The 27,726-nt window shown below is 33.3% G+C and overlaps 2 protein-coding genes across 3 annotated transcripts; one reads left to right on the forward strand and one right to left on the reverse strand.

The window, feature by feature from the left end:
• Positions 1 to 2,278: 2,278 nt before the first annotated feature.
• Positions 2,279 to 8,176, reverse strand: LOC133701036 (uncharacterized). The gene is made up of 5 exons (XM_062124800.1): positions 7,882 to 8,176; positions 6,869 to 6,930; positions 3,903 to 3,993; positions 3,280 to 3,382; positions 2,279 to 3,176 (listed from the first exon to the last, which is right to left on the reverse strand). Exons 1-5 carry the CDS (start codon positions 8,043 to 8,045, stop codon positions 2,475 to 2,477), a joined length of 1,122 nt encoding a protein of 373 aa, XP_061980784.1. The 5' UTR covers positions 8,046 to 8,176; the 3' UTR covers positions 2,279 to 2,474.
• Positions 8,177 to 16,947: 8,771 nt separating this feature from the next.
• LOC133701707 (lon protease homolog 2, peroxisomal) lies at positions 16,948 to 27,248 on the forward strand. 2 transcript variants are annotated; one of them, XM_062125740.1, is made up of 17 exons: positions 16,948 to 17,289; positions 17,469 to 17,596; positions 17,678 to 17,808; positions 17,908 to 18,077; positions 18,202 to 18,293; positions 18,533 to 18,712; positions 18,818 to 18,901; positions 19,830 to 19,957; positions 20,657 to 20,858; positions 20,950 to 21,156; positions 22,209 to 22,339; positions 22,653 to 22,866; positions 23,724 to 24,026; positions 24,656 to 24,850; positions 25,133 to 25,378; positions 26,220 to 26,321; positions 26,782 to 27,248. In XM_062125740.1, the coding sequence occupies exons 2-17, from the start codon at positions 17,540 to 17,542 to the stop codon at positions 26,863 to 26,865; spliced, it is 2,526 nt and encodes an 841-aa protein (XP_061981724.1). In that variant the 5' UTR covers positions 16,948 to 17,289; positions 17,469 to 17,539; the 3' UTR covers positions 26,866 to 27,248. The 2 variants fall into 2 exon arrangements, with proteins under 2 accessions (XP_061981724.1, XP_061981723.1); XM_062125739.1 differs by having other exon boundaries at positions 17,697 to 17,808.
• Positions 27,249 to 27,726: the final 478 nt, after the last annotated feature.

The following is a 27,726-nucleotide window of genomic DNA, read 5'->3' on the forward strand; positions in this document are numbered from 1 at the left end:
CTAACTTGACCTAATTGATGGGTCGCTGTATATTTTGTCAGTGTCATGGTGGGTAGATTAATTAAGAGCTGTGCCTACGTCCGAGCACTTGTATTTCAAATTGAGGGGGCAAAGTCACCGTCATTCACACCCGAGAGAGAGAGTATATTAGGGAAGGCTTCCTTATTTTTAAACCAGGCATTAACCTAACCAAGGAATCAAACAAGCTAAGCATGGGTGGCCCTGGTTATATGTAATTATTACAGGGTTTGGAGTAGCGTGCCGAAACCATGTGGTCCTCTGCGACTGTGAGACTTGACAAGCAGAACAAAACCATCGTGAAAGCTTTAAGTGGCATGCATATATGGTTGAAATGGAAGGGCATCAATCACAGCTCGAACAGTGCCGAAATACACAATTATAGAGAAACCATGATTCTTGGCTGCACATACACATGGGGAAGACTTTTTTAAAAAGAGGAATATATATATATAACGGAACATCACAGAAAATGATGCTGCCTTGCCGATCTGAGCTTTCTTGACAGCCACCAGGGATCTACTCTTTTTTTAATACAAACAATCAAGGTGTTAGGAAATGACCATTACATGTGATATTCTTATAGCTTTAGTCTGTTTAATTAATCCTGTATCAAAAACATAATTATTACGGTGCGTCTTTCATGATCTGTGAATCAAGAAAGGTCCAGATGGAAAGCATGTGGAAATGGAACTCCAGGAAATGGGATATAGTTGAAGGATTTGATTTTTGCTTGTATATGCCACAGATCCATGCTTTGTTAAAAAAAAACAACAATTTGCTGACAGGACTTTGCCAAGTTGGATCTTGAGAGCTCAAGCTCAAGCTCAAGCTTTGGGGGAGGCAAATATATCTCACTTTCATCCTAAAGGTGGATTATCCATTGAGAATTCCCCACTTAGTAGTGGCATTTTATGTCACAAGGGAACAACTTTTAAAGCTTGGAAATGGATTTCTCTCTTGCATTATTATCATTGCCAAAAGTCATTTACTCCATTTTCCTTTTCTTTTATTGGCGAGCTAATAATTTAGTCTACAATGAACCAAAAATCGATCAAGAAGAATCATGATTGAGATCAACTGGCTGCCATGATAATGGGGTTGATAAAAACACAAATTAAAGGTCCTTGAAAAAGTGATGTTGAGATGAGTATAGCCATAGAAATTGAAAGCAATGACACCCTTATTTCAAGGGAAAATGATCAGGAGATATCCACCAAGAAAGGTGGTTGTGAGTCGAGAAGTGTATATAGGAGAATAAAGGCTAGAAAAAAGCAAAACCCATTAAGAAACCAACAAGATTTAATGGCTCGAAGAAGACCTTTGAGGGGAAATCTCAGAAAGTTGGGATTTCTTTGTCATAATGGTATGTATGTTCCTTTAGAAAGCCACCTCTTCAGGATTCGTTCTCTACAAAACCAGTATGACTTTGATTCAAAGATAAATAATTCAACAAGGGATTGTTCACTTGTTCCATATATAATTATAGATATATCAGATTAGACCATAGCTGTGGAATTTTTTATTTTCTGTCTCTCCGGGCCATTTTTTTCTGTCTTTGGTGGGTTCCACTGTAATGTTTTCAAAGCAAAACAAGAGGTTGAACCATCAGATTCTCTCAAGAACAGGACTCCACAAACTCAATTCATTGAAGAGAGCACCACCCAAACAAACCCTAAATTATGACCCGAGAGAAAAGCAATATTTTTTTGTTAAAGCTTTGGCATATGATATCATTTGAAAATCACGTATTCCAAATTAAGATTTCTTAAGATCAAGAGGTAAAGAAGACGAGAGAGATCAACCGCGAGTACTGCTGGATTATACAAAACTGCTGCTTTGAAAATATCTTGCTAAAGAAAAAATATTGCTGGCCATCGACCCAGTTTCCCTTCAGATTTCATGTCTACATGTACGTATGCTAGATTACTCAAAATTATCCCTAAGTTTTGGGTTAGCCTAAACTTAGTTTTTTAACTTTTTTATTATTATTATTTGAGTATTTCAAACATTTTTGGACCAGTCACTGGAGCTGCGTTTCATTCTTTAGGGCTGGTCCTGCTGGAGCCCACTGGGTCCAAATCCAAATATGAAGTGCAGCTCAGCTCCAAATCATCTTTCCTATCCCATGATCAAGCAGGTTCGGGGCCTGCTCCATTTTAACCTTTCCAGTTGCTTTTCATTTTAAAATAATAATTTTTTATTATTTTTTAAAAATTATTTTTAACCCTGATCCAAAAAAACATATGCAACGGGCAAATTGTCTATGCAACATGAATTTTACTAATTGCCATATCAACTGGAATAATTTTCACACAACGATGACATCCAAGAATGGACAAAAACTAAATGAGAAGTTCAGGCCACCAGAGTAGATCAGTATTAAAGCATAACTTTGAAACCTTCAATCTTCTAGACTAACCTCATCACTATCCTCTAAGAAAGACCTAACCACATCACAGATCTTCTATCTTTTCGAGGGACGAGAAGTGTGCATCTATGCTAGCCAGAGCTTCGTGGTCAATTTCCACTGCTCTAAATAATTTTTGTGAAAAAAAATCCATTTCTTTTTGGGGTGCCACGTCTTTTTTGGCAGTCTGCTCCCTCAATACCTCAAAATCTTTGATTTCCGTTCTAGACCTAGCGTGCTGACTATACAGTTGGGCCTTTGTCTCCGAGCAAGACTTTAGGTCCTCTTCATTGCGGGCTTTGTTTAACTTGTCCATCAGATCACTTAAAGCTGAGGCCCTCTCTGCCCGCAAACTTTTTGCCTTCTCCGGCCTTTTATCAACTTCTTTTTGGTTATTAACACTGCCATTATTCAACTCAAGTTTCTGAAGCTTCTTCAACCCCACATCAACAATTTGTTGTAACCTCTTACGGTCATTCTCACTCCTGCTCAGATTTGACCTAAGCTTCAACTTCTGCTCTGAAACCATCTTTTCTTCAGTGTCCTCTTTTGCAGAAGCGTGGTCGTGGTTTGAAGAGAGTGATTCGTCCTCAGTGGAGCCTTCTAGGAAAGATTTCAAAGAAAATACCTCCTCCAGCAGGCTAATATTGTGCATATACCGATCAAAAGCTTCATTTTCCACTTCAATGTTTCTGTCCCTGAATTCCTTCAATCTGGAAAACCTCCATTCATTTATAGCCGCAGCTTCCTAAAATAGATCCTTTGGATCAGGTAAAAAGAAAAAAAAAACCCTTTTTGCACCAAAATATAACACAATCAGCAAGATATAACATCAGCTTATTATAATGCACCTTTCTGGTCAGTGGCTTTCTTGAGCGGAGTGGGGAATGCAAATTGTTGAATTGAGAAAAATTGCTAGAAAGTTGCCGAAGTGATGCAGCTCTATGCGAACTCCTGAAACAAATCCCAATGAAAAGAAACAACCATGGTTCAAAACAAACAAGAAACCAAACCAGAAATAGGATACAGCGAAGAAAGTAAGCAATACAGAGTACAGACAACCGAGTCAAAGAAGTTAAAAAGGAAAAAAAAAGAAAAGAAACGTTTAGGGAGCATTTAGCAAACAAGAACTTTAGAAAAGCAAGGTGAATTTTGAAGAAACAAAGGAATTCAATGGAAAATACAGAGAATTAAATGATTCACTATTTCACATAACTAAAAGAAATATGCCCCATATACCTGTTTTGAGTCGCATGGCAATTTTTATGACCTACCCTCAGTTAAAAAATCATTAATATAGATATCTACAGTAGTAAAAATATCTGACTATCATGTAAGGTAGTTTCTTGCTTGATATTTTAATACTTTGTCAAGCATCAAAGTTACAACACGACACAAGAATCAACAAGGATGTATACAACACAAAAGAATCATGTAAGGTAGTTTCTTGCTTAGAGACAGGAATTTGACTTACACTGCAGGAGGCGCTTCATTAACCTGCTGCTCAAAGAGTGGGGCACTTGAAGCTGGACTCTTGTCCGGAAATGTTGCATTTGCTTTAAGAACTGCATTTAAAAAAATGAGGATGTAATACAGACCAAAAATAAAATGGCATGCAGACAATTTAGTAATTCTTTACAGATGGACTGCAGCAAACTAGAATTTAAATTTATAATGCATCATCCATGAAGGTGAAATTTCTTAGACAATTGCAATACTGAAAATATTAGGTAAAATTTTCTTCCCGCCATCAAAATCATGTAGCATCTGCATTTTTAAGTTCTTACAATTTGTGAGACAATGCATCCAATCTTGGCATCTAATTTTTTGCTACTATTCTACATATACATACACCCACACACAAATATGGGAACTTAGGAGTTGGGACTTTAAACCTGTGTCCACATGCAACATGACTTTGCATAATTAGTTCAAACATAAATCTAAAGTGAGCTATACGAATCCTTGTATCAGCTGTGGCAGCAGAGTCGCTAGGTGAAATAAATGATTTTATCTGCATGATAAGAGCTTGCATAATTCAGTTGTTTCTATATGTCCTGGGCATATTTTCTTCAACTTTGGGGTGGTCCTTTAAGCGTTTATCTTTTAGTTTTCAACTAAGGAATACTGAGCACGTTTAACTAAAGATAACTTTAACTCACATGACTTGCTTTTGTAGGTCTCTATATGTATTAGTAATGTTTTCATCAACTTCAGGAGATTCCTTTAGGTGTTTATCTGATAGCTTTGAACTAAGCGATCATTACACCCTATCTAAACAGTGAAAAGTACATAAGTTTTCGTGTGATCTTAAAGTTACGAGACTTTGATTGATGGAAATTCAACCTCTTTTAATTTAGGAAGAAATGTGTCCAGAGTTCAAACACTCTCTCCTTTTTTCTCTTAGTTATAATACCTCTTATTTAATTTTCTGCTGTTTTTATTCAGTTACTTCCAACCAAGGAAGCAGGAGGTGCAACAGAATATGACATGTTGATAAATGATAAAGTTACACCATGTCAAAGAGCTCATCTCTTCAAACATTCAAATGAAGCTTCCAGTAATAAAAATAAATATTAGAAACAAAAAATGAAAACAGAACATTCTTCTACACGGAATCTCTCCAAAATCATTCCCAAAACATCAACCAAGACCTATCGGCAAAATATTAATTACATAGTCTCCTTACCCTTTAAAACTATATATTATCATGCACTCAAGCCCCTTCATTAAATTAAGAACCTAAAAGCAATCAAGTTACAAGTCTACTAAGGATAATCTTGAGCTCAGAATTTTGCCAATCTTTACCCCTTTTTTTTCTTATCCTTTGTGTTTCAAGTTAAATTTCTCTTTATATCAAAAGTAAAAAATTTTAAAAATAAGAATGAGAAACTAATTCGCTAATTATGGGAAATTCTCAGACAGGGTTCAGAGTGTACCCAACTCATATCCATAGGCAGGCTCCTTATGTCATGTATTGGAGTATCCACATTTCATAGAGTAACATCCTGAACTCAACCAACAGTTTCTCTTTTACAGTATCAATTTTTCACTTCACCACCAGCCAGCCTTATTCCTCTATTTTCTAAAGCTCAATATCCGATTTCTTAAAACTCTTTTGGTATTTACATGATTACGTCACACCAAAAAAAATCAAATTCTGTTAGGACTTGCCAGCAACTTGATTTCTCAAGTATCATCTACCTTTCCCCTTTAAATCTTAAGCTTACTCAAGTTCTTTACAAGCCCAAACCATTCATCTATGAATACCCTAAAATCACATGAATTCAAAAGAGTAGATTACCACACAACTGACCTTAAGATATCTTAGGGTGTCTTTTTTTTCCGTGAGATTGACACTGATCAATAATCAATGCAACAAAGACCGGGCACCACTTCTTGTAAACTAAATGCATAAGGGGCATTATCAATGTCTATTTACTCCCTAGTCCATCCGAACCAACACAAATGGAACATAAGAAAGAAAATCCCATAGTTTCCTTTCCATGGACAACCTTTCATTGCCATCTTTCTAGAATAAAGTGATTGAACATGGAAGCACACAACATATTCCAACTGAAGAAATGATGGCAGTCCCAAACTACACCACCAAATTCAACTGAACTTAATCCAAGTAGCCAGGTGAAAATCAATTGTTCATGCATCTTCATCAGGGAGGAAATTCAGTCAGGGGCTAAACTTACTGTAAAATATGTGACACTAGATCATCTTATCACTTCAGCCCCAACTGTTGATTAACCAAAGATAAACCCTTTTCTTCAGATATCTACTATCAAATCAAGTTTAAGAAAGTTTATGAGGTAAAAAAGGCCCATCAATGTGTCTACATATAAATTGATCAATGCGCAAAATCTGAGAAGAAATTATCATTGTTACATCTGAAGATCAAGGATTACCAGAGTGGATTCTCCCAAAAAATCAATGAATATTCATTGCAATCTCAAATATGAACATGTACCCATATATGATCATTTAGTCATTTGAAAAACATACTTCCCAGATGATATGACATTAGCAATGGTGGAATGAGAGTATTTCCCTAACTAGCTAAAAAGAAAATGTGTTTGGATGGCTTGACATGATATAACATTAGTAATGGTGGAATGAGAGCACTTCCCTAACTAGCTAAAAAGAAAATATGGTTGGATGCCTTGACACTGTCATTTATCACCAAAAAAAAAAATCCTTCCAAGCTATGTTTAACAAAACGTATGAAGATAGATACTAACCAAGGAGTATCCTCAGATTTAGAATATTTTTTTAATGAAGAATCGTTACTAAGTTTGTCCCATAAGTTGCTTCTTTCCATAGTAAGACAAGGAACCTCCAAGAACTTCATTTTAAACTCAACGTTGGGAAAATAACATGCAAAACAAAAGAATAGTTGTCTGCATGATTTACAGAAGAAAATTGGCATACCATGAATGTGGCATGGATTTTGAGCTCTTGAGCAGCAACTCTTGCACGACTGATAAGGGCACCTGCATAGACAATTCCATTGATGAAAGGTTTAAACAATGGAAAAGATGTCAATTTTTTAAAGATATCTACACGATAATAAAAGGCAAGTGATTATCATGATAAATATGTACTTCTCTAACACCCATGCACACTGGAGTAGCATCTTCAACAATCACAAACCAATCCACTATGCATGCATAGTTTTAAATATCAGCACTAACACTAATAATGACATTTACTAAGTGACTCTCTAGAAATCAATATATCAAACACTAAAAGATAAGCCGATCAACACACCATCGGAATCTCTATATACCAAATTGAGTCGGTCAGTTTCCATTGGACTTGGAAAGCAAGTAAAAAATGTGCCTCTCTTCTCGAATAGCAATCTGTACAGACAAACCTTGTATAACCTAATAGTAAATACCCGAGGACAAAAAAAAGAGGGAAGCCTATCTCCAAATACTCTGTTGAGAACCCCACTTAAACTGGTTCACAGCTACATAACAGCATTTTTTAACCTATACACCTAGGAAAATCTCACCATGTTTAAAGATCACAAGCTCGAGAATGGGTATAAAATTTCACTAGAGATGGCTAAAATTCCCAGACAGATAATCATTCACATTATGAATTTTCAAGACGACAGAGAAAGTAAATCACCAATTCTTTTTCTCCCCAAGTGAATTAACTCCTCTATTGACCAGCGCCATCCAAAAGGATACACTGATATCAACCAATACAATACTACTAGGGCTAGGGCTAGGGCTAGACACCTACCATGCACATTTGTTTCAGTAACTATCTTCATAAATAACCCATACAATTTTCACCTCTTAAATTCAATACTACGATTTGTATTTTTTAAGTAATTCCAAGGTGAAACCAACAATACCTAACTGCAAAAGCGAAACGATATCGTATAACATTATAAAGTACACATATGCGCGTGCACATGTACATGTGTGTACCTGGAGCGGGCAACGTTGCCGCACTGAATACACTTGGGTTTGTTGAGGCCGCGGAGAGTCTTCGGTGGTGCGCTGAAAGATACCGTGCCTCCGGCGGCGGTGGAGATGGAGGTTTGGCCGGTGTCGGAGCTGTTATTGCTCATGACCGGAGAAGAGGCTGCCATTTAAGTGTGAGTGCTGCAGTTGTTCGGGTGGACTATTGTAATTTTACGGTTAATTTCGTTTGGGTTGCAGAGGGAGAGAGGGCGATTTGATTTTTAACGTTTTATTATTTCGTTTTTATTTATTTATTTTTATCAGGGGAGGGATTAGAAATGTATATGTATCGGGGGTGATGTTAGGAGAAATAGATAATGGGCCGGGTATGGGCCCTTAGGGTATAAAAGGAAATCGACCCACGAACACGTAGATTTCTAGATCCGTCTATTAATGGGCCCCTAATCTGGATGGGACTTCAATCGGTCTAATCAAATTTTATTGATATGATTCTCTAATTAATCTTTGTTTGTTTGAACTGGTGCTCGAGTTTTTGTCAAATCGAATATCTTCTATCTGCTGCTGCTGTTGTTTTCACTCGGAAAAAAGGAAGAAAATTTCTCAAATCCTCAGACACTCACTGAGAGAGTCAGGTCCTTCTAAACTCCCTACCACCACAGGTTCATTCTTCTTCTTCTTCTTCTTCTTCTTCTTCTCCAGATCCTTCTCAGTCAAACCTTAATTTCTGTTTTTTTTTTTTAGGTAATTTTCTGCTTAATTATTTAATATCATTCAATTTCTCTCGCTTTTAAGCTCACCACTCGCTATAGAAATATTCTTGACTTGGAAGTAAAAAATGAATACTTTTAACCAAAAAAAACTGTAAAAATTTAAAAATAAGGATCAAGATTTAAATAAAAAATAAAATAAAATTTTAATTAAATGATAAAATTAAAAATAAAAATTAATTTAATAAAAAGCCTAAAAAATTAAAAGAATGATGATTAAATTGAAAAAAATAAAAAGAAATTACAAATTGAGATTGAAATATGAAATTGAAAATAAATCAAAATTCTACAAAAATACCAAAGAACAAAAATTAAAAATAAAAATAAAAATGATCAAATTTGATATATTAATAAAAAAATGTACCGCAATACTTCCAATGACACAATAGAGTCCGGTGTTTGGCCATCAAGAAATGTCACACACACTGCTTAAAGAGCTTGACCATCCTCCCACATGCTAGCGCATGCGTTGCATGCATCAATAATTTTTTATTTTTTTAATAATATTTATATTATAAAAATATCAAATTATTTTTAATCTAATATAATAATGAAAAAAAATAGTGTAAAAATACTAAAAATATCGTGAAACTAGTTTATAAAATTTTACTTTTAAAAATATTTTGATTGTTTCATTATATTTTTAAAATTAAAAAATATATATCACTGATGAATTTAATAATAATAATAATAATAATAGAACTTTAGAAATAGCCTATTCAATATTTTTTTTTTTAAATGAACAAAACTATTTTTTATACTATTCCAGTACACATAGCATCCGAGGCTGCATGAATAATGCTTTTCCTAGCTGTGTTAGTTTTGGTTAATGTCACGTGTCGTCACCCTTACCTGTTCACAATCGTTAGATTAATTTATATCATCAGCACTAATCAAGTCTTCGAAAGAATCTATTTACCTAACCTGGATTTTACATTAAAAGTTTCAAAAATTTAATAACACAAAATACAGGATGCGATGATTCATTGGTCTGGATTTAAAAAATATATATTATCTATTTATTAGAGATATCAAAATCTTTTCACATGATCTATATTTTTTATATAAAATAATCTTTTATATCCTTCCTATATAAATATAAATTTTGAAATAAATAATAAGGAAACATTTTTTTTGCAGGTAAACCACATAGGTGGCAGTGAGTGGTGGAGTACAGTTGTAGTGATTGAAATAGTTATATAAATACGAGTTAATTATTCTTAATAACATATTTTATAAAACTTCACGTGCTCAAAATATTTTTAATGAATAAACTAATTATATAAATTGATTATAAAATATTTCAAGTTAATATTTCTTATATAAATTTTTTTATGCAAAACAATCATAGCAATAGAAAAACAATTTTCTTGTAAACAATTTCAGACAAAAGAAACGCTACCAAAAAGTTTACTTGATTGGAGATTTAAATTGTACTAATCATGGTCCCTTCCTAGTTCCACGGACGATTTTTTTGGCATCTGTACTTCGCCTGTTTATTTTTTATTTTAAAAAATAATATTTTTTTTATTTTTTCTTGTTTCAAGATATTTTTTGATGTCAAACAATACTGATCATAACATGCTTTGAGTTTTTTTTTTTAATTCTACTTAACCTTTTCAAATCAATTAAAAAATTAAAGTAATTATTTAATAGGTGATACAATAATAAATATTTAGAATTAAAAGGTTTGCTTTTCATATAATTTCATATTCAAGTTTTATGGTTGTTAATATAATAACTACTAAAAGTTTATATGATCATTAACTTTAGGATCCATAAAATTAGTCGAGGTATGAATAAATCGGTCCAAACACACATATTAATAAAAAAAAACAAAATCTAAAGTGAATTAATGTCAAACTTATATTTTTAACTAATGAGATGGATTTGACTAATCCTATGGTCAAAATAATAGTGAATCCACAGCTTTAGTACTCGTTCAAAATTGACGGCGAGATTGGTTTTATGGTAAAAAGCTAAGCAAATCTTTTTGATAGCTAAAAGATGGTTGTGAATTACAGACGGATCTCATGTTAAAAAACTAGAAATGTCAGAGAAGTTACGAAATTGTTTAAAAACAGAACAGTAATTTAATTTTCTAAAATAGTTAGAGTAAGATAAAAAAAATGAATTTCTGTTAAAATATAATATTTTTTCATTCAAAAAACTAAAATGTATGTATTTAGTTTGGAGAAGACCTTTTTAATGTTTTTGAAATTTTTATTTGAAATTGTTTTCACTAGTTTTTAAATGAAAAAACAAATATGTTGATGAACAAATGCTATTCTTCTTTTGTTTGAAGCATTTTTTTCGAGATAAAATATTAAAATTATTTTCCTTTGCATTTCCATATTCTATTATTGTCAAAGATTTGTTTTTTTATTATAAATTTAATATACAGTTTTTTCAGAGTTAATAAATAACTTTTTCGTGATAAATTCTAATTTGAATAAAATAATATAAATATTTTATAGTTAAACTATTGCAAATACAAAATAATAATAATAATAAGATGACTATTATAATATCATGATTTAGAAATTTTATAAAAAATAGTTATAAACTTGATGCATTTTAATATTTTTCTAGTTTCATTTTCCCTGTATTATTTGCTACATCTACTTCAACATTTTTTTAACCAAACATTACTGTATTTAAACAATAAAATATAAATATGGTCAAAGCCACAGTACAACCCCTAACCCAAACTGACCTTAAAGTGCTTAGTTCAATGGAATCGAAGAAAAAGATCCATGTATGATCGCATCATCAATCATCGTCAAACAACGACTTTAAATCATCGGTGACTTCAGTTTTTCGTGATGGAGCAGGCAAATGAAGTGTAAGAGATTCAAGTCACTTTTTTTGTGATGGAAAAGGCAAGTGAAGTGTAAGAGATTCATATATTGAAATCTCAAAAAAAAAAAAAATTAATCAAATATTAATTTAATTTTTTTTTTTCAAATAACTACCTCAATTTAATAATTTAAATGGTTAGATAAAGTTCCAGAATATAATTTATATTATTATCTAACACACTCCCTTTCTAACATACTCTCTCAAGTGAAAGTCATTTGGATTTGTTCTTAATTTTTATCAAATAAATAGGAATTGTGAGATTTGAACTCGTGACCGATTAGTTATAAAAGCTCTGATATCATGTTAAAGAATCATCTCAACCCAATAGCTTAAGTTGTTAGGTGATGTCTCAGAATATGATTTATATTATTCTCTAACAATCTCAATCCGACAGCTTTGATATGTTTGAAATTATAAAATATAATTTATATTATTTTTTAATATTTATTAAAAAATCATTTTATAATATAAATTATATTTTAAAAACTCGTATAAAGACTTAAGCTATTATGTTTAAATTTCAAGAAATAATTTATATTATCCTCTAATATTTATCAAAGAATTATCTTAACCTTTAAACTGCATCAAGATATAATTTATATTATTCTCTAACATATTTTTTAAAGTAAAAAATTTTTAAATTTGAAATTTGCACAGATTCATATTATCTAATGTTTAGTTTTTATCAAATAAACTAGAATGATGAGATTTAAAATTATCTGAAGTGTCACCTGCACTGCTGGCAACCATTGCTTGAGAATCAAGAGAAGAAGGTACATTAAAGTTCAATTAAGGCACTCACCAAATTAACCTAATTCGCTGGTGATGGGACACATTCCAAACAATTCACTGGTGACGTGTCCGTCATCTCACGCCATGTGGCAAAAAATGGATCCTATAGAAAATTATAAAAGATAAAATTGTAATTTGGTGCCTGATTCTTTATTTTTTTCCATTTGAATATCTCGCATTGAAGTTTACTTATTTGAGATAAGATCGTGAAAGATAAAGTAGAGCTGGATATTGATGCGTTAGTTATCTCATGACTCATGCTAAAATAATTTCAATAAGAAATTAAAGATCAAAAAATAAAAAATATAAGGTGATAGGCAAGTGAAAATTAAAATTCTATTAAAAATAGTGCCGATTTAATTTTATTTTCAAGATGCAGGTGTTTGAGACTTGAAAATTAAATTTGATCTTTCACTCTTTTTGTATTTTATTTTTGGATCTTTACTCTTCTTTTTCTTGTTTTCTTGCTTTGCATAAATTTTTTTTATTGAAACTCAGTTTTTTATCATGACTAATGAAATAACATAGATATTAGGACCTGATATATGAAGTAACAACATACAACCTAATATATAAAGTTTAATTGAGGTACGCGCAAGCTGACCTGGATATCTGTATTAATAAAAAAAAAAGTATTGACATACATATAATAAGATAAACAAAAATAAAGGGATATATCTATAATAAGAAAAATTAAAGACAAGACATTTAAATAAAAAATAATAAAAGGTTAGGTATACAATTTTTTATTGAAGGCATTTTGTCACGTGGTGAAGTTAATTTATTGATAAATCACATTAACACTTAATGGACTAGATTAACAATGGAAGCTAAAATATAAAAAAGGTTTGCAACTCGAATAGATGTAATTAAAGGTAAGGCAATAAAAAAAAATTAAACGGTCGGGTACCAAACATAGTCTTGTCATTTCGTTGTTGCTCATTCCCGTTAGGCGTTTAAAGATATATGATAAATCAACTATGGATGGGGCAAAGAAAAATTAAGTTTAATTGCATGTAAATCCTGTTTTGTTCTTCCTCTTCTTTTTTAAACCATTGCTATTGGCGATGTTAATTTTCTACCTTTTTAATACATACATATTTTTAATAATTCTACATCTAGGTTCTATCTCGGTAGACATTTAAGTTTTTTTTCTTATTATCCAACTTATATATGGTTCTGATTTTTTCTTACATCGTGAGGTTTCTTTATAGAGGTTAACTAGTAATCTGATATGCGTTCTGGATCAAATATTTTTAATTTTTATAAAAAAGTTATATATACAAGTTTTTTCAATGTATTTCTATAGTTTGAAGAATTTAACAAATTAAAAAGTTTATTCATGCATGTAATTAAATTAACCGGAAACTATATGCACTAATAAATAAATAAAAAATTATTAATGACACCTAAAAATAAAATTTAAAAAACCAAGAGACAAATGTAAATTAAGATATTTTATCTCATAATATAAGATATTTACTCGATTATTTTTGCTAATTTTTTATCATTAAAATATTTTTTATTTAATCAAACTATAATAGAAATAGAAGATCATATTAAATTTATTGAATAAAATAAAAGAAAAAAATAATAATATGTAAGGCTATATATATTAAAAATATCATCGGAAAATAAATGTTTTTTTTTTTAAAAAAACATAGTTCATCCATACAGAATATTAAAAAAAAAATCATAGATGAATTAGAAAAATCTCTTCAAAAATTAAACGCATAATCAAAAAATCATCATTATTTAAAAGAGGTCATCTAAATAAAATAAAAAAGAGAAGGGGTATTAATATAAATATAATAAGTTTTTTATTTTTTCAAGTAAAAATAATATGAAAATGAGTTTTTAGTGTCCAAAAGCTTGAACTTCTATTTTTCAGTCGTCAAAGATGATCAAAAAACTTTTCAGCAAGCAACAACTCAGCTAGTTATAAAAAAACCTCGGAGTAGATGATGCTTGAGAAAAAAATACCAAGCATGCCTAGGCTTTTATATTAGAGGTTAGGTGTGTTGGTCTAGCTTGTCAGGCCCATCAATACCTAGTTTATTTTTTATTTTTTATTCACATCTATTTTTTTATTTAAATATTCATTAATGCTCTGTCTCTTAATTCCTAAACCTTTTGGTTGAATTTTATTTTTAAATAGTGATTGATTTCTTCATATCTTTTTAGTTTTATAATATTTTAAAATATTTATTTTAATTTATCTTCCATCTTTTTACTTTTAAATTTTATATAAAATAGTTGTATTTATATGACATAACTATAAAAATAGAATTTTTATTTCAGCAACAACGATAATTAGAATCTAAGATAAAATAAAAGAAAATTTACCTCGAATTCCGTGTAGTTTAATCATTTTTTCACTTTATTTTTATTCTTTTAAAAATTATAGTTTTAAATCCTAGAATTTACAAGCTTATAATACTTTACATCTTCACTTATCCGGGGAAAAAAATCATCTTATTTTTCAAATTATAATTATTTTCCAATTAATAACTATTTTTTTATATTAAATATTATAATTTTACCATCAAATAGGAGAAGGAGGCACCTTCCACCTTCCTCGTCATTTTCTCCTCCACGAAATCTCGCTACCCAAACCTAACAAATCCCCTTTATTGAAACACTAATTCTCTAGAGTCCAGACCATCCATTATCTTCTCTGCAATTTTTTCTAGCCAAGAAAATTAGTGTTTTTTCTAGCCAAGAAAAAACACTATTTTTTTCCAAAGAAGCTCCACCTTGCAAATCAATCCCAGGACGTGTGGTTGGTTTATTGGTAAGATACCCATCAATGCTGGGCTGACATCCCTTCACCAACTGCAAATCCATGACATGGAAAAGCAACACGGGAAAGATAATATCTGGGTTTACTATCCATAAATCAATCAATGGATGTAGTATTAGAAATAGCAGATCATTGAAAATCTATCTAATTATTAATTTTAGACTTTCATTAGAGTAATCAAGTACGTGTAAGTTAGCTGAATACTCATAATTACAAAAAAATAAATAATTTATCACCACAATTACATGAATACTAGCACGTTTGAAAACGTAGTTGAAACCGTATTCTCTTAAAATTAAAAATATATTTTTTTTGTTATTTTTTTTGTATTTTTAGATTATTTTGATGTGTTGATTTAAAAAATAATTTTAAAAAATAAACAAACATCATTTTAAAACATTTCAAAACAAAAATCACTTTAAATAACACCGATACTACAATTCCAAACATGTGTTTTTTGATCATGATTTGTCCACCACATTGCTACTTCAATATTGATAAAACACTCGCTTCATGTTCAATTCCGTTTCGAGGCCGTGCTTGTTGCATCTCAATAGTTACTCCTCATGGGCAGCCAACTTGAACAGTTTCAAGCAGCGAAACGAGATCCTAAGATCCTGCAATGCTTTAAATTGCAGATTAACTTGGTTACCTTTTGGATCATCTATTCCAAGAGTAAAATACCCAAGTATGAATTTTTTTGGAAATTTCTAAAATTCATGATATGTTTTTTCTTCAAAATAAATATCGGACATTTGCTGGAAATTTATTGAGTCGAAGCCTAAGCTCTCCCTCTCTACCAAAACACCACTCAGATCTAACAAAACATCCCTGGATCTCTGTACTTGGTCATGATTTAGGTGAAACTATATTAGATTTTGATTTTTGTTAAATTGTGTTCGAGAAGAGAGATAAATTATGTACAAAGAGAGAAATTTCGTTAAACTAATGTCATTTGTGGTTGTTACAAAACATCTTTAAATGCTCTTACATGATTTTGATTTAGGTTAAACTATATTAGATTTTAATTCTGGTTAAAAAGTATTCGGAAAGAGAGAAATTATATTAAAATAATATGTTATTATTATACATGAGGATAGATTTATTTTTAATTCAAATTGAAATATTGCATTGATCTAAAATATAAATTGTAATTTATAAAAGAATAAAGGCAAAGTTAAAAGATAACCAAGCCATAGATTAATTAAGACAATTTTCCTTAAAATAAATGAAAACAAAGGAAGATAATGTAAATATTTGTATGTGCATCAAAATTTCCCTTTAACTATGAAAATTAAGATTTTATTTTGGTATTTATTAATATTAACATTTTTTAATTTATCATTTTTTATATATATTTTTAATTATTTTATAAAACATTAATAATATCTCTTATATTAGAAATTGAATAGAAACACGTGTAAATTATGTTCTAAACAAAAAAAAAATTGGAAATGTGATAATAATTACTTTTCAAAGTGTTTTATCTCATAAATATATTAAAATAATATATATATATATATTTTATTTTTTATAAATTATTTTTGACATCAAAATAATAAAAAAATTAATTTTAAATATGAAATTTATTTTTTTAAAAAATACAATTTCAAATATGTTTCGAAACATGATAAAGCTAGAATTAGCATAAAACAGTAATCGGAACATTCCATCTTACACATCTGAATAATAAATAGATATATACCCAAAATAAAAATGTTACATAAAATTGTGAGAAAATAAATAAACAAATAAATTAAAAGTAAAAGTAAATCCATAACAAAATTCACATGGTAGCTTTTACATGCAGATAGCAAAAAGGAGATTGAGAAGAGCTAGGGGCGTGGATATTTTCATTAGTTGACCTCTTGACTGATCACCATCTCTCACCAAACTCCGTCGCCCGCCTACCCGCCCTATTTCCATGATTCTTACTTTGCTAATATATTATCTGTCTCGTCCTTCTTTCTCTATTTTAACGAAACTATCTCTTTATAAACAAAAATCCTCTCCCTTGAAAACTGATTATTGTCCCCTCTCTCTCTTCCTTTCTCTTCTGTAATTTGAGCTACGAAAAAAAATGGCTGAATCGGTGGAGTTGCCAAGTCGGTTAGCGATCCTTCCGTTTAGAAACAAGGTTCTTTTACCTGGCGCCATAATTCGCATTCGCTGTACTTCTCCCAGCAGGTACTCATTTTCTTTTATTTGATTCTCTCTCTCTCTCTCTCTCTCTAATTTAGAACTACACTTATGGATTCAAGATTCTATATATTCGGAATTTTATAAATTTTTCGATTTTCTTCATGATGAATTGCGTGATTATTTATTTATATTTTTATAAATGGATTGTTTTCGATGAATTCTAGTGTGAAATTGGTAGAGCAAGAGCTTTGGCAGAGAGAAGAGAAGGGGTTGATTGGTATTTTGCCAGTCAGGGATGCTGCCGCTGCTTCCTCGTCGGAGACAGCATCTGTGGGCCCAACGTTATCCCAAGGCAAAACTCGTGATCCTTTTGGTTTTTTAATCTCTCTTTTTGGCAGCGTTTGACTTATTTTTTGTTATATATAAATTGAAGGGAAATATGATTTGTTTAGGTGTTGGTAGTGATTCCAGCGAGAGAAGCTCGAAAACTCAAGCCAGTACCTCGTCGGATAATGTCAAGCTTGATGGGAAACACCAACAGGAAGTTTTTCACTGGCATAATAGGTTTATACTTTAATTCCAAATTCAATTTCATTGTTTTTGCTGTTTTTAAATTTTAAGTTGAAGTAAAAGTAGCGACAATGGTTGGTGAGTTCCTTTTAGGGGAGTGGCGGCTCGTGCTTTGCATCTTTCTAGAGGAGTGGAGAAACCTAGTGGGAGGGTGACGTACATAGTTGTTCTTGAAGGCTTGTGCAGATTCAACCTCAATGAACTTATTACGAGAGGAACTTATTATACTGCACGGATATCTCCACTTGAAATGACAAATGCTGGTATGTTTTGAATTAATTTCCATGCTTTCCGCATGCATTGATACTGAGTCATATACCATAATGTGTTCTATATAGTGTCGTTGATCAGTGTGCTGAATTATTTCCTCTCTTGATATTTTATTAGAGCTGGAGCAAGTGGATCAAGATCCTGATTTTATAGCACTGTCTCGCCAGTTCAAAGCAACTGCAATGGAGCTGATTTCTGTTCTTGAGCAGGTAATTTTTCTGTTGTGATATTTGGGGATTAAATTATGAAATGCAATGCACCCCCCTGTTGATATGTGAACCTTGTCATGGTAAGATACGATCGTTGGCAAATTAATCAGTAAATTGAATGTGTCTCGTTCAAGAGCGTTGATTCTTTTATTACTTGAAAAGAGTGAGCTCCTTCATATTGTTTTTCATGTTTGAATTGTCATTCTGTCACTGATTGTTGTTTCATTTTCTGCTTTTAGAAACAAAAAACTGGTGGGAGGACAAAAGTCCTTCTGGAGACAGTTCCTGTTCACAAATTAGCAGATATATTTGTTGCTAGCTTCGAGATAAGTTTTGAAGAGCAGCTATCTATGCTGGATTCAGTTGATCTAAAAGTAAGACTGTCAAAAGCTACTGAGCTGGTTGATCGACATTTACAGGTAATCAGTTCATCCTCTGATAAACATCTAATGCTTTTACATGAAGTGTTCTTGATTATCCCTCTAGCCTTCAAAAAGTCATGTTTTAATGTTTATTTGTGACAGTCAATACGTGTGGCAGAGAAGATCACGCAAAAGGTTGAAGGACAATTGTCAAAATCACAGAAAGAGTTCCTTCTGCGTCAGCAGGTTAGCTTTTCTTCTTAGGTAGTATAATATGTAGGGTACAATATGCAGGTACTGTAGCATATTTGAAGCATCTACTATGGAAATGGGAGCCTTGTTTTCTGGTTTCAATCGTGCAATTTAAATGTTGTTAGATGTAAGCTATTGTAGATGCAAGCTATGTTTTAACCAATTAGCAGAGCTTCTTAGGAGGATTCATGCTACTATCATAAGCATTTTTTTTTTCCTGTGGGGGATGGAGGTTCAGGAAATCTACAAGTCCTGTCATTTGGATTTAATTTGAAGTGTTTTTTTTTTAAATAAAGATAAAAGTGGAAGGCTAGTTGTTCTACTGTGTTAAATACACTATATTTTCATCTTTTAAGTTCATTATTCAATGTAGCATTTTATAGCTGTATTTGGAGAGAGTGTTATGATAATGTAGTTTTTACATTTGCAAGATTCCCCAAAGTTATTTTGTGATTGAAGGGGCCTGAAAGGCTCCTTAATGGAAGGGTCTCTTTTGGGTATTAAATTGACATCGACTGGTGTAGCTGATGTGGAACTTTTCATGTTAGTTTTGTATGTAATGGACCAATGGTTATAGACAAAGATGCGAAGTGCTATCGGGCTGTGTCTCATGCTTAATATTTAGAAGTGTGTGGCTGATTTCCTTGCTAAGATGGGTTCTCACCAGGCTGCTTTGGAGACTCAGTGGATAGCCTATCCTCCTAGTCTGCATAATCGCCTCCTTGGTGACTTGGTTGGGGCTGTTTCTGTTAGGCCTTAGTTTGCTTCTTCTTTTCTGCTATTTTTGTTTTTTTTTTTTTTTAAAGTGTATGGCTGCAGCTATTCAGTAAATCATTTGCTTGTAGAACATTCTTTTTTAAATCTCAGCTAGATACATTAATTGTTATAATGTTTGAGCTAATCCATTTGATATATGTTCTAGATGAGGGCTATAAAAGAGGAGCTTGGTGACAACGATGATGATGAGGATGATGTAGCTGCCCTAGAAAGGAAGATGCAAAGTGCAGGAATGCCTTCAAATATCTGGAAGCATGCCCAAAGGGAGTTGAGGTATGTGTTTTTGGATCACAATCTTTTGATTGCTGGATTTAATGTGGCAATAAAAGTAGTTGATTCTTATCTAGCCAAGGATTTTACTAAAACCACATGTTGATGCAGTGTTAAAATATCATCACTTTGGAAAGTTTGTGTGGAGAAATGTTATCAGTTTCATATGTGGATGACTCCGTTTAGAAATCTCTAAAGTCCAAGACAACTTTTATGAAGACTTGATTGTGTTAGAAAACTTAAATGTCAACATGTACATCTGAGAAAACATCTACAGACATTCCAATACATTTAGTGTGGTAACGATTGTGCAAACCCTGACACCAAGCTATACTCTGAATCAATGTTTTTTGATGCTGGTTGGACTATCGAAGCTTTAGTGTTACCCATACATAGAGGCTAGGTGGATCATTCTTGCTGACCCATTGGGCTGCTGCATTTCTAACATCTCAATGGAATATCATAGTGCTGAAAGAGGTCCTTATCCTAATGAGATTTATTTTCAATACGATACTTGCAATCATAAAACTTTGTGGTTCCTGTGTTTTACATGCATTTCCTCTGGAAAGATTTAGACTCCATTTGAATTAGAGTCTTTCCTGCTCAGAAGTGTTCTAATGCAAGACCTGGATTTTGTATTCTGGAGTTTTGAATTTTCTGTTCACCCTCTTCTTTATTTACGCTTTTTTTTCTCTGTTTCAGGAGGCTTAAGAAAATGCAACCTCAGCAACCTGGATACAATAGTTCACGCGTTTACTTGGAGCTTCTTGCTGACCTGCCCTGGCAGACAGTGAGTGAAGAACATGAATTGGATCTAAAAGCTGCAAAAGAACGTCTTGATAATGACCACTACGGTCTAGTCAAAATCAAGCAACGTATTATTGAATATCTAGCTGTTCGCAAGGTTGACATATTTAAATGTTGTTTCCTTGAGTGCCTTTAAAATTTTAAATTTCAATTGAATTTTAGTCTTGATTTATTTGTTTTGACTGCAGCTTAAACCAGATGCAAGAGGTCCAGTTTTGTGCTTTGTTGGTCCACCAGGTGTTGGAAAGACATCTCTGGCTTCGTCTATTGCTGCTGCCTTGGGCAGAAAATTTGTTCGTATATCCCTTGGTGGCATTAAGGATGAGGCTGATATTAGAGGGCACAGGAGAACATACATCGGAAGCATGCCGGGGCGTCTTATAGATGGAATAAAGGTACAGCGTGTTTTGGTGGATTATATTTTTCCAATCTTTGCTGTCTCTTGTCAATATCTTTTTTGGTACGCAAGCCTCCAGAATGTATTTTCATTAGGAAAATAATTTCCAAGTGGGGTAGCTGGAAGTTTTCTATTATGCTAGGGCATCAGATTTTTATGCCCCAGTAATTTCCATATAGCTATCTCACACAAACTAGTTTTCATTAATCGCTATCTATTTATGACTGAAATCTCACACATAAAAGATTTGCCTTAGTTCTAGAGGAGAAGGCCTAGTTGCTTTAATTCCAACCAAAAAGTTCTTTTTGATTGAAATAGTTCTCTCATCATACAACATATGGGCACCTTAAATTCTGTCACAAGGAATGCAAAAATCTGAATTTCATTCTTTTAGATTGGTGTGATTAGTGGGAGATTATTGTCCTTTATTTAATGATTGATGACATGTAGAGGAAATGAAACACGCTTTCCATCTGGACTTTAATTTATACAAATAGATTTATCCGTAGAAGGAAAAAAAATCAGGTTTGCTTTGATCAGTAACGCAGCCATTGGCCCAGTTCATGCTCCCTGATTTGTGCCAAGAATGTGATGCTGATGGATTTTGAATAGACAAATGATCTAAACTGAAGAAGGCTCAATTAATTTTCATGCTTAACCATGGAATTATGCATCTATTTATGTACAGTGTGTGTCCTGACTCAGGAACTATGTGGATTTACTTAATTTGAGCGTTGTCCCCTCTCTTGCAGTTTTTCTTTAGAGTTATTTTTAGTTAGGATAATACAGCAAGTTGATAATTGTGACCTTCTGTATTCATGTTCCCGTTTTAGTGTTTTATTTCCTTCTGAACATGATCTCTCACATGAGGTAGCATAGAACTTGGGTGTAAATTAGATCATTCACTTGCTTACCATCCTGCAATTGATTTTTTTGGTTGCACAAGATTTGAATTTTGAAGTTATGAGCCAAATTCCTCTTCGCAAACAAAGATCATGTGACCAAGTTAGTGAATGATTTTATGTTACTTTTCTGGTATTTTGGCTTTAGAGAGTGGGTGTTTGCAATCCTGTGATGCTGCTGGATGAGATTGACAAGACAGGTTCTGATGTGCGTGGGGATCCAGCTGCAGCTCTGCTGGAGGTTCTTGATCCTGAACAGAATAACACATTCAATGATCAGTATCCTTTTTTTGGCTGCAGGATGTCTTTCACTGAATCTTGGTTTTCTCTCTGGGCATGCATTTGCATCCCTAAAGTTTAATTCCATATACATATGATATCAATCTAAAGTTTTCATCACTAATGTTAATGATGCAAATTCTATTTATTTTTCTTTTTATAGGACCAGGAGAAAAATTTAAGGCGTGAAGTTCATTTGGAGGTGTTGAAATTTAGATCTGATTGATGCCATTAAATCTAAACTCTGAGTAGAATAACATCTCTCTAATGATAAGTATGTCAGAATGGTTCTACCTTAACTTAAGGTCTGTAGCTATCTGAATGTTCCATTTGACCTTTCAAAGGTGATTTTTGTGACAACTGCAAATAGGATGCAGCCTATTCCTCCACCGCTCTTAGACAGGATGGAAGTCATTGAGCTGCCTGGATACACACCTGAAGAAAAGCTTAGAATAGCAATGCAGTATTTGATTCCAAGAGTTTTGGATCAACACGGGCTGAGCTCTGAGTTCCTTCAAATTCCAGAGGTATTGAATTTATTGCTTGACCAATGCTAATGATTTACAAGGATACCTTCTTAATTTATTGTTATCAATTTCATGCTTAAGGACATCTTTTTCCTTCACAATTGCAGAATAATGCTTGTTTGTGAGATGAAATTTATTATTTTCTTATTCTCACACAATTCAATAGTTAAGCATTTCATATTGGAGCGAACAATTTTTTAATTGAAGGTCATCCATGGAAGTACTCCTATTTTTCTTTCATTAATATTTATTGTTGAAAGTTGTCAACCAGTTACTTCATCAGTCATCAAATGCGTGGAATGATGTGGTTATTTATTATCTATCAAAGGATATCATCCAATGATTGCATTTCTATCTTTCTAAGTTCTATATCCACTTGTTGCATTTTATTTCGCTGAAGTAATTTGTCCAATAGTGATCTATGAATGCTGGGATGCTATGGTAATTGTGATAAGAATGAAGTATTTGAGTGATTAGAAGGAGAGGCAGACAAAAGTTTGAAGTGAAAAATACAGATTTAGAATCATGACAACTCACTGAAAGTGGGATGGGATCCGTGCAGGTACTCCATCTTGTTTGGGATGGAGATGAGTTGAATTCAGCGTCACCATCTGGCTAACATAATACTTTTGAAATTGTCTGGTCTCACATATGACCAACTGATAACTTCTTCCCAAACTAATGTGAATCCATGTCTTCAATATCTTCCCTCTTTAGAATTATGAAGAAAATGAGAAAAAAGAAGAAGATAGGACTCGGTGAGAAATTTTCTGGACAAGATATTGCATATTCTGTAATAATCTGCACATAAGTTGTTAATGAATATACATCCTGATAGCCTTTCCAACATATTGTAGGGTATGGTGAAACTTGTCATTCAGAGATACACAAGGGAGGCAGGTGTACGCAATTTGGAGAGGAACTTGGCTGCCTTGGCTCGTGCTGCAGCTGTGAGAGTTGCAGAGCAAGAACAAGCTGTCCCGTTGAGCAAAGATATGCATCAGCTTGCTTCACCATTGCTGGATAACAGACTCGCTGAGGGAGCTGAAGTGGAAATGGAAGTTATACCAATGAATGAAAACAGTCATGAGATATCAAACACATTCAGCATCACCTCGCCTTTGGTTGTGGATGAGCCTATGCTGGAGAAAGTACTTGGGGTAATAATTCTTTTCATTGTTTCTTGATTTTCAACGGGATGATTTATGTTTGAATGCTTCTGATCTTCTGTGCATTATTCAAGTTTATTTTAATGGGTTTGAGCTTTGTGATAACCATCTGCTTAGCAATTAGATCCAGTTGGTTTACTATTGTACATAAGCGTGTTAATCTTTTCTTGCTGGAACCTAACTGTGAAGATTTTCTTTACATTGATTATTCATGGGTTGCTCGCTTGGATGATCTTAAAAAATACATTGACATTTGGTTATGCTTTGGTGGTTCCTTTTTCCAAATTGAGAATGCTGAGTATTATTGTGGTTTGGGCATTTCAGCTACTTTGATAGAATTGGCATGTGCCAAAAGTCATGCATGGCAGCTACACTGCTGGCATCATGTTTTTTGTCATGCATTGAGGAAGTTCAGCTTGCTCAACCTTCCATTATGTGTCAGATTTTGAATTATAGCATGATCTCATATTTCCTTGCTGTTGCTATGCCTTCCCATGCATTGTGTGGTCTGAAGCGAAATTTTGTATTGACCAAATACAATGGTTTTCCCAATTACATAATGCAGGCGGTAAGGTCTGTTGTAATTTGACCACTTCTGAGGATCTTTTACTTTGATGCAGCCTCCACGTTTTGATGACAAAGAAGCTGCAGAGCGTGTTGCATCCCCAGGGATATCAGTTGGGCTTGTCTGGACTGCCTTTGGTGGAGAGGTTCAGTTTGTGGAGGCTACAGCAACGGCTGGAAAGGGTGAATTACATCTTACTGGACAACTTGGTGATGTAATTAAAGAATCAGCACAAATAGCACTGACATGGGTAATTCAAAATTTTCCAGATCATCAGTTCATTCTTTTTAGGATTATGAAATGACTAATCATCACTATTGATGAAGGCCGAGCTTTAAATTGCTTTTAAATCACCTATGAAATGCTTATTTGCCCTACATTGAAGGGTGTAGCATCTTTCTCTGTTTGAAATGCATGATTGGAAATAAAATCACATTAAAAATGAGATGTTATGCAGAAAATAATCCTGTTTTCTATTAATGAATTTTTTTTTCCTCGAGATACTTGTGTTATTGAGTCTTCTATGATGTAGGTACGAGCAAGGGCAACTGATCTTAAGTTGGCAGCTGCTAATGAAACCAATTTCCTTAAGGATCGAGATATTCATATACATTTCCCTGCTGGTGCGGTACCGAAGGATGGACCCTCAGCTGGTGTGACATTGGTAACAGCTCTGGTTTCACTGTTTAGTCAGAAAAGAGTAAGAGCAGATACAGCTATGACTGGGGAGATGACTTTGAGGGGCCTTGTACTTCCTGTTGGCGGTATCAAGGATAAGGTATAGTCTCTTGATTAGTTGGTCTTGTTATTTTTATCCATTAAAAAAGAGGATCCTAAATGTGGCGTGGCATGATAGAGCTGTTGGTTTAACCTCGAGCACTACCGTTTCTTTCTTTATTTTTTCCCACCTCAAGTTGGACCATATACCACAACAAACAACATTTGTTGGCATCTTTTTTCCATTTAAAGCTTAATAAATGGAGTTCTCATGCCACGTGACTGGTTGCTCCTTTTGAATTGTGTGCTTGTTGGAAACGTTAACATTTTTGCAGTTTTATGTGGTCGTATCTGTTCTTGCTGCAAATGCAAACACATTTGCTGTTATTGTGTTTTCATACATATCGTATTTGTGTTGGATTGTATTGTGACTTCTAATTTAGGTTTTAGTTTTATGCTTGATCTTCTTCCTATAATTGGCAAATAATGGTCTGTTCCATTCAAATTATTAGGATCACCCAAAACTTAATTCTGTGTTCAATGACAGCTACCTGGCTAAGCTGTTGGGAATGCTGATTGATAGTCTCATGCCAAATTCTGTAACATTTCTTAAGAAATTCAAATCTTATTGTAAAATGGAGTGTGGTGACTGGAAAGTTTTGTAGTTGGCTGGGGATGTAACCGAAATCTTGTGCTTGTTATGTCATATATGCATGTTTAATTTGATAGCTTTTAGCTCGCATATATGGCATATTTGATTAATGGACACACGGTATCAGTTGTAAAAATTATGGACTATAATCATTAGTTTGTGTGGAACACCATCTGCTTAGGCGCTCAGCATCTCTCATGTGTGGCATGCTTGTATCAGAGGTGCAGTTTCTTAAATTGTTCTCTTGCAGATATTGGCAGCACATCGCTATGGCATCAAGAGAGTGATTCTGCCAGAGAGAAATTTGAAGGATTTGGTTGAAGTACCGGCAGCTGTGCTTGGCAGTCTTGAGGTAATGTTTAAACATGAAGCATATTGTTCGTCTGCTTTATCAGTCCATGTTGAACAGAGATTTACTGGTCTACTGTGGAACCGCAGTGTCCTTTCTTGTCCTCTTTTAGGTTCATTTACCCCTCACTTTCCTGGCCATGTTAGAAGGAATTTAGATGGCTGATATATTCTTTTTCTTAAAATGATGGCTTGGCATTTGTGAATTCAATGGTAGCGTGGAAACAATTTTCACTCGAATGTACTTTTTGAGATGAGCACAGGTCAATAGCCAGAATTTCCATATTCATCTAATTTGCACTTTGGGAAGAGTCTGATCATATGTTCGAGTGCTTATCTCTCACATTAAGAGATCTCATCTATTTAAGTTTTCCCACCATAAGAAACTTAAGCATGGTGGTCGATGGTGGATATTTGTTGTGATGCTTGCCTCACCTGTATGCATCGAACTCTCATCTTGACAGATTTTACCAGCTAAGCAAATGGAAGACGTATTGGAGCAAGCATTTGAAGGTGGTTGTCCGTGGAGACAACACTCAAAATTATGACAACCCCCTAGGCATGTATCTAAGCAATCCCTGGTGACGTGGTCGTCTGGCTTGTCCCACATCCAATTGCAGACAGAGTTCACATTTATTCCGCTGCTGCCATCGTAATCGGAGATCAAAAGGAATGCTATAAGTCCTACTGGTCAGCGCTCTAAGAAGGAAAAAGGCAAGTTCAATTGCTGGGACCTTAACACTTGTAATCTTTGAGAAAAGTTTTCATGAATCCAGTCCTTTTTCCCCTTTCACGTGGCTGTATTCATAGCGGGTAAGCCACCGCTTTCCTATTATTTCCGCACCCTTCCATGTTTCTTCTGTCTGATTATAAAAATTGTGTACAAGTTATTTATATAATGGAGCCAGGCAACGCCAGATATTTAATTAAATGGAATGGTGATCGTGAGTAGTAAATTTGTTCGGAGGCTTGCCCAACAGGTTTAATAAAGTTTCTGATTATGTCAACCACTTAATGGTGTGTGGACTATACGTGAACGAACCTCTACATCTATCTTCAATAACTAATAGCGTAAGGGTAGCTTGTGTTTGATAGACTTTGGAAAATATTCAGCTGAGATGGAGTGGAGTGGCAAAAGTTCTAAAATCTAGGGCTCGAGGCTTGGGTGATTATTGTATTAGGTAGTTTTATGTGGAGGATGCAAAACAGTCCTTGGTAACTTGCTTTCCGTTCTATCTATCAACGTATAACACAAGGTAGATCTGCTGCATGATTTGATGAAATACGAAAAGGTTTCAACTAAAATTGTTTGTTTTGGAGGTGCAATCTCAGAAATCTGGGACTCTACACTGGACTTCCGTTGTGCTATAATATCACCGCATTATCAATCGGGGGTCTCAATGTTATCA

Source organism: Populus nigra, chromosome 8, assembly GCF_951802175.1.
Source record: "Populus nigra chromosome 8, ddPopNigr1.1, whole genome shotgun sequence".
NCBI lineage: Eukaryota > Viridiplantae > Streptophyta > Magnoliopsida > Malpighiales > Salicaceae > Populus > Populus nigra.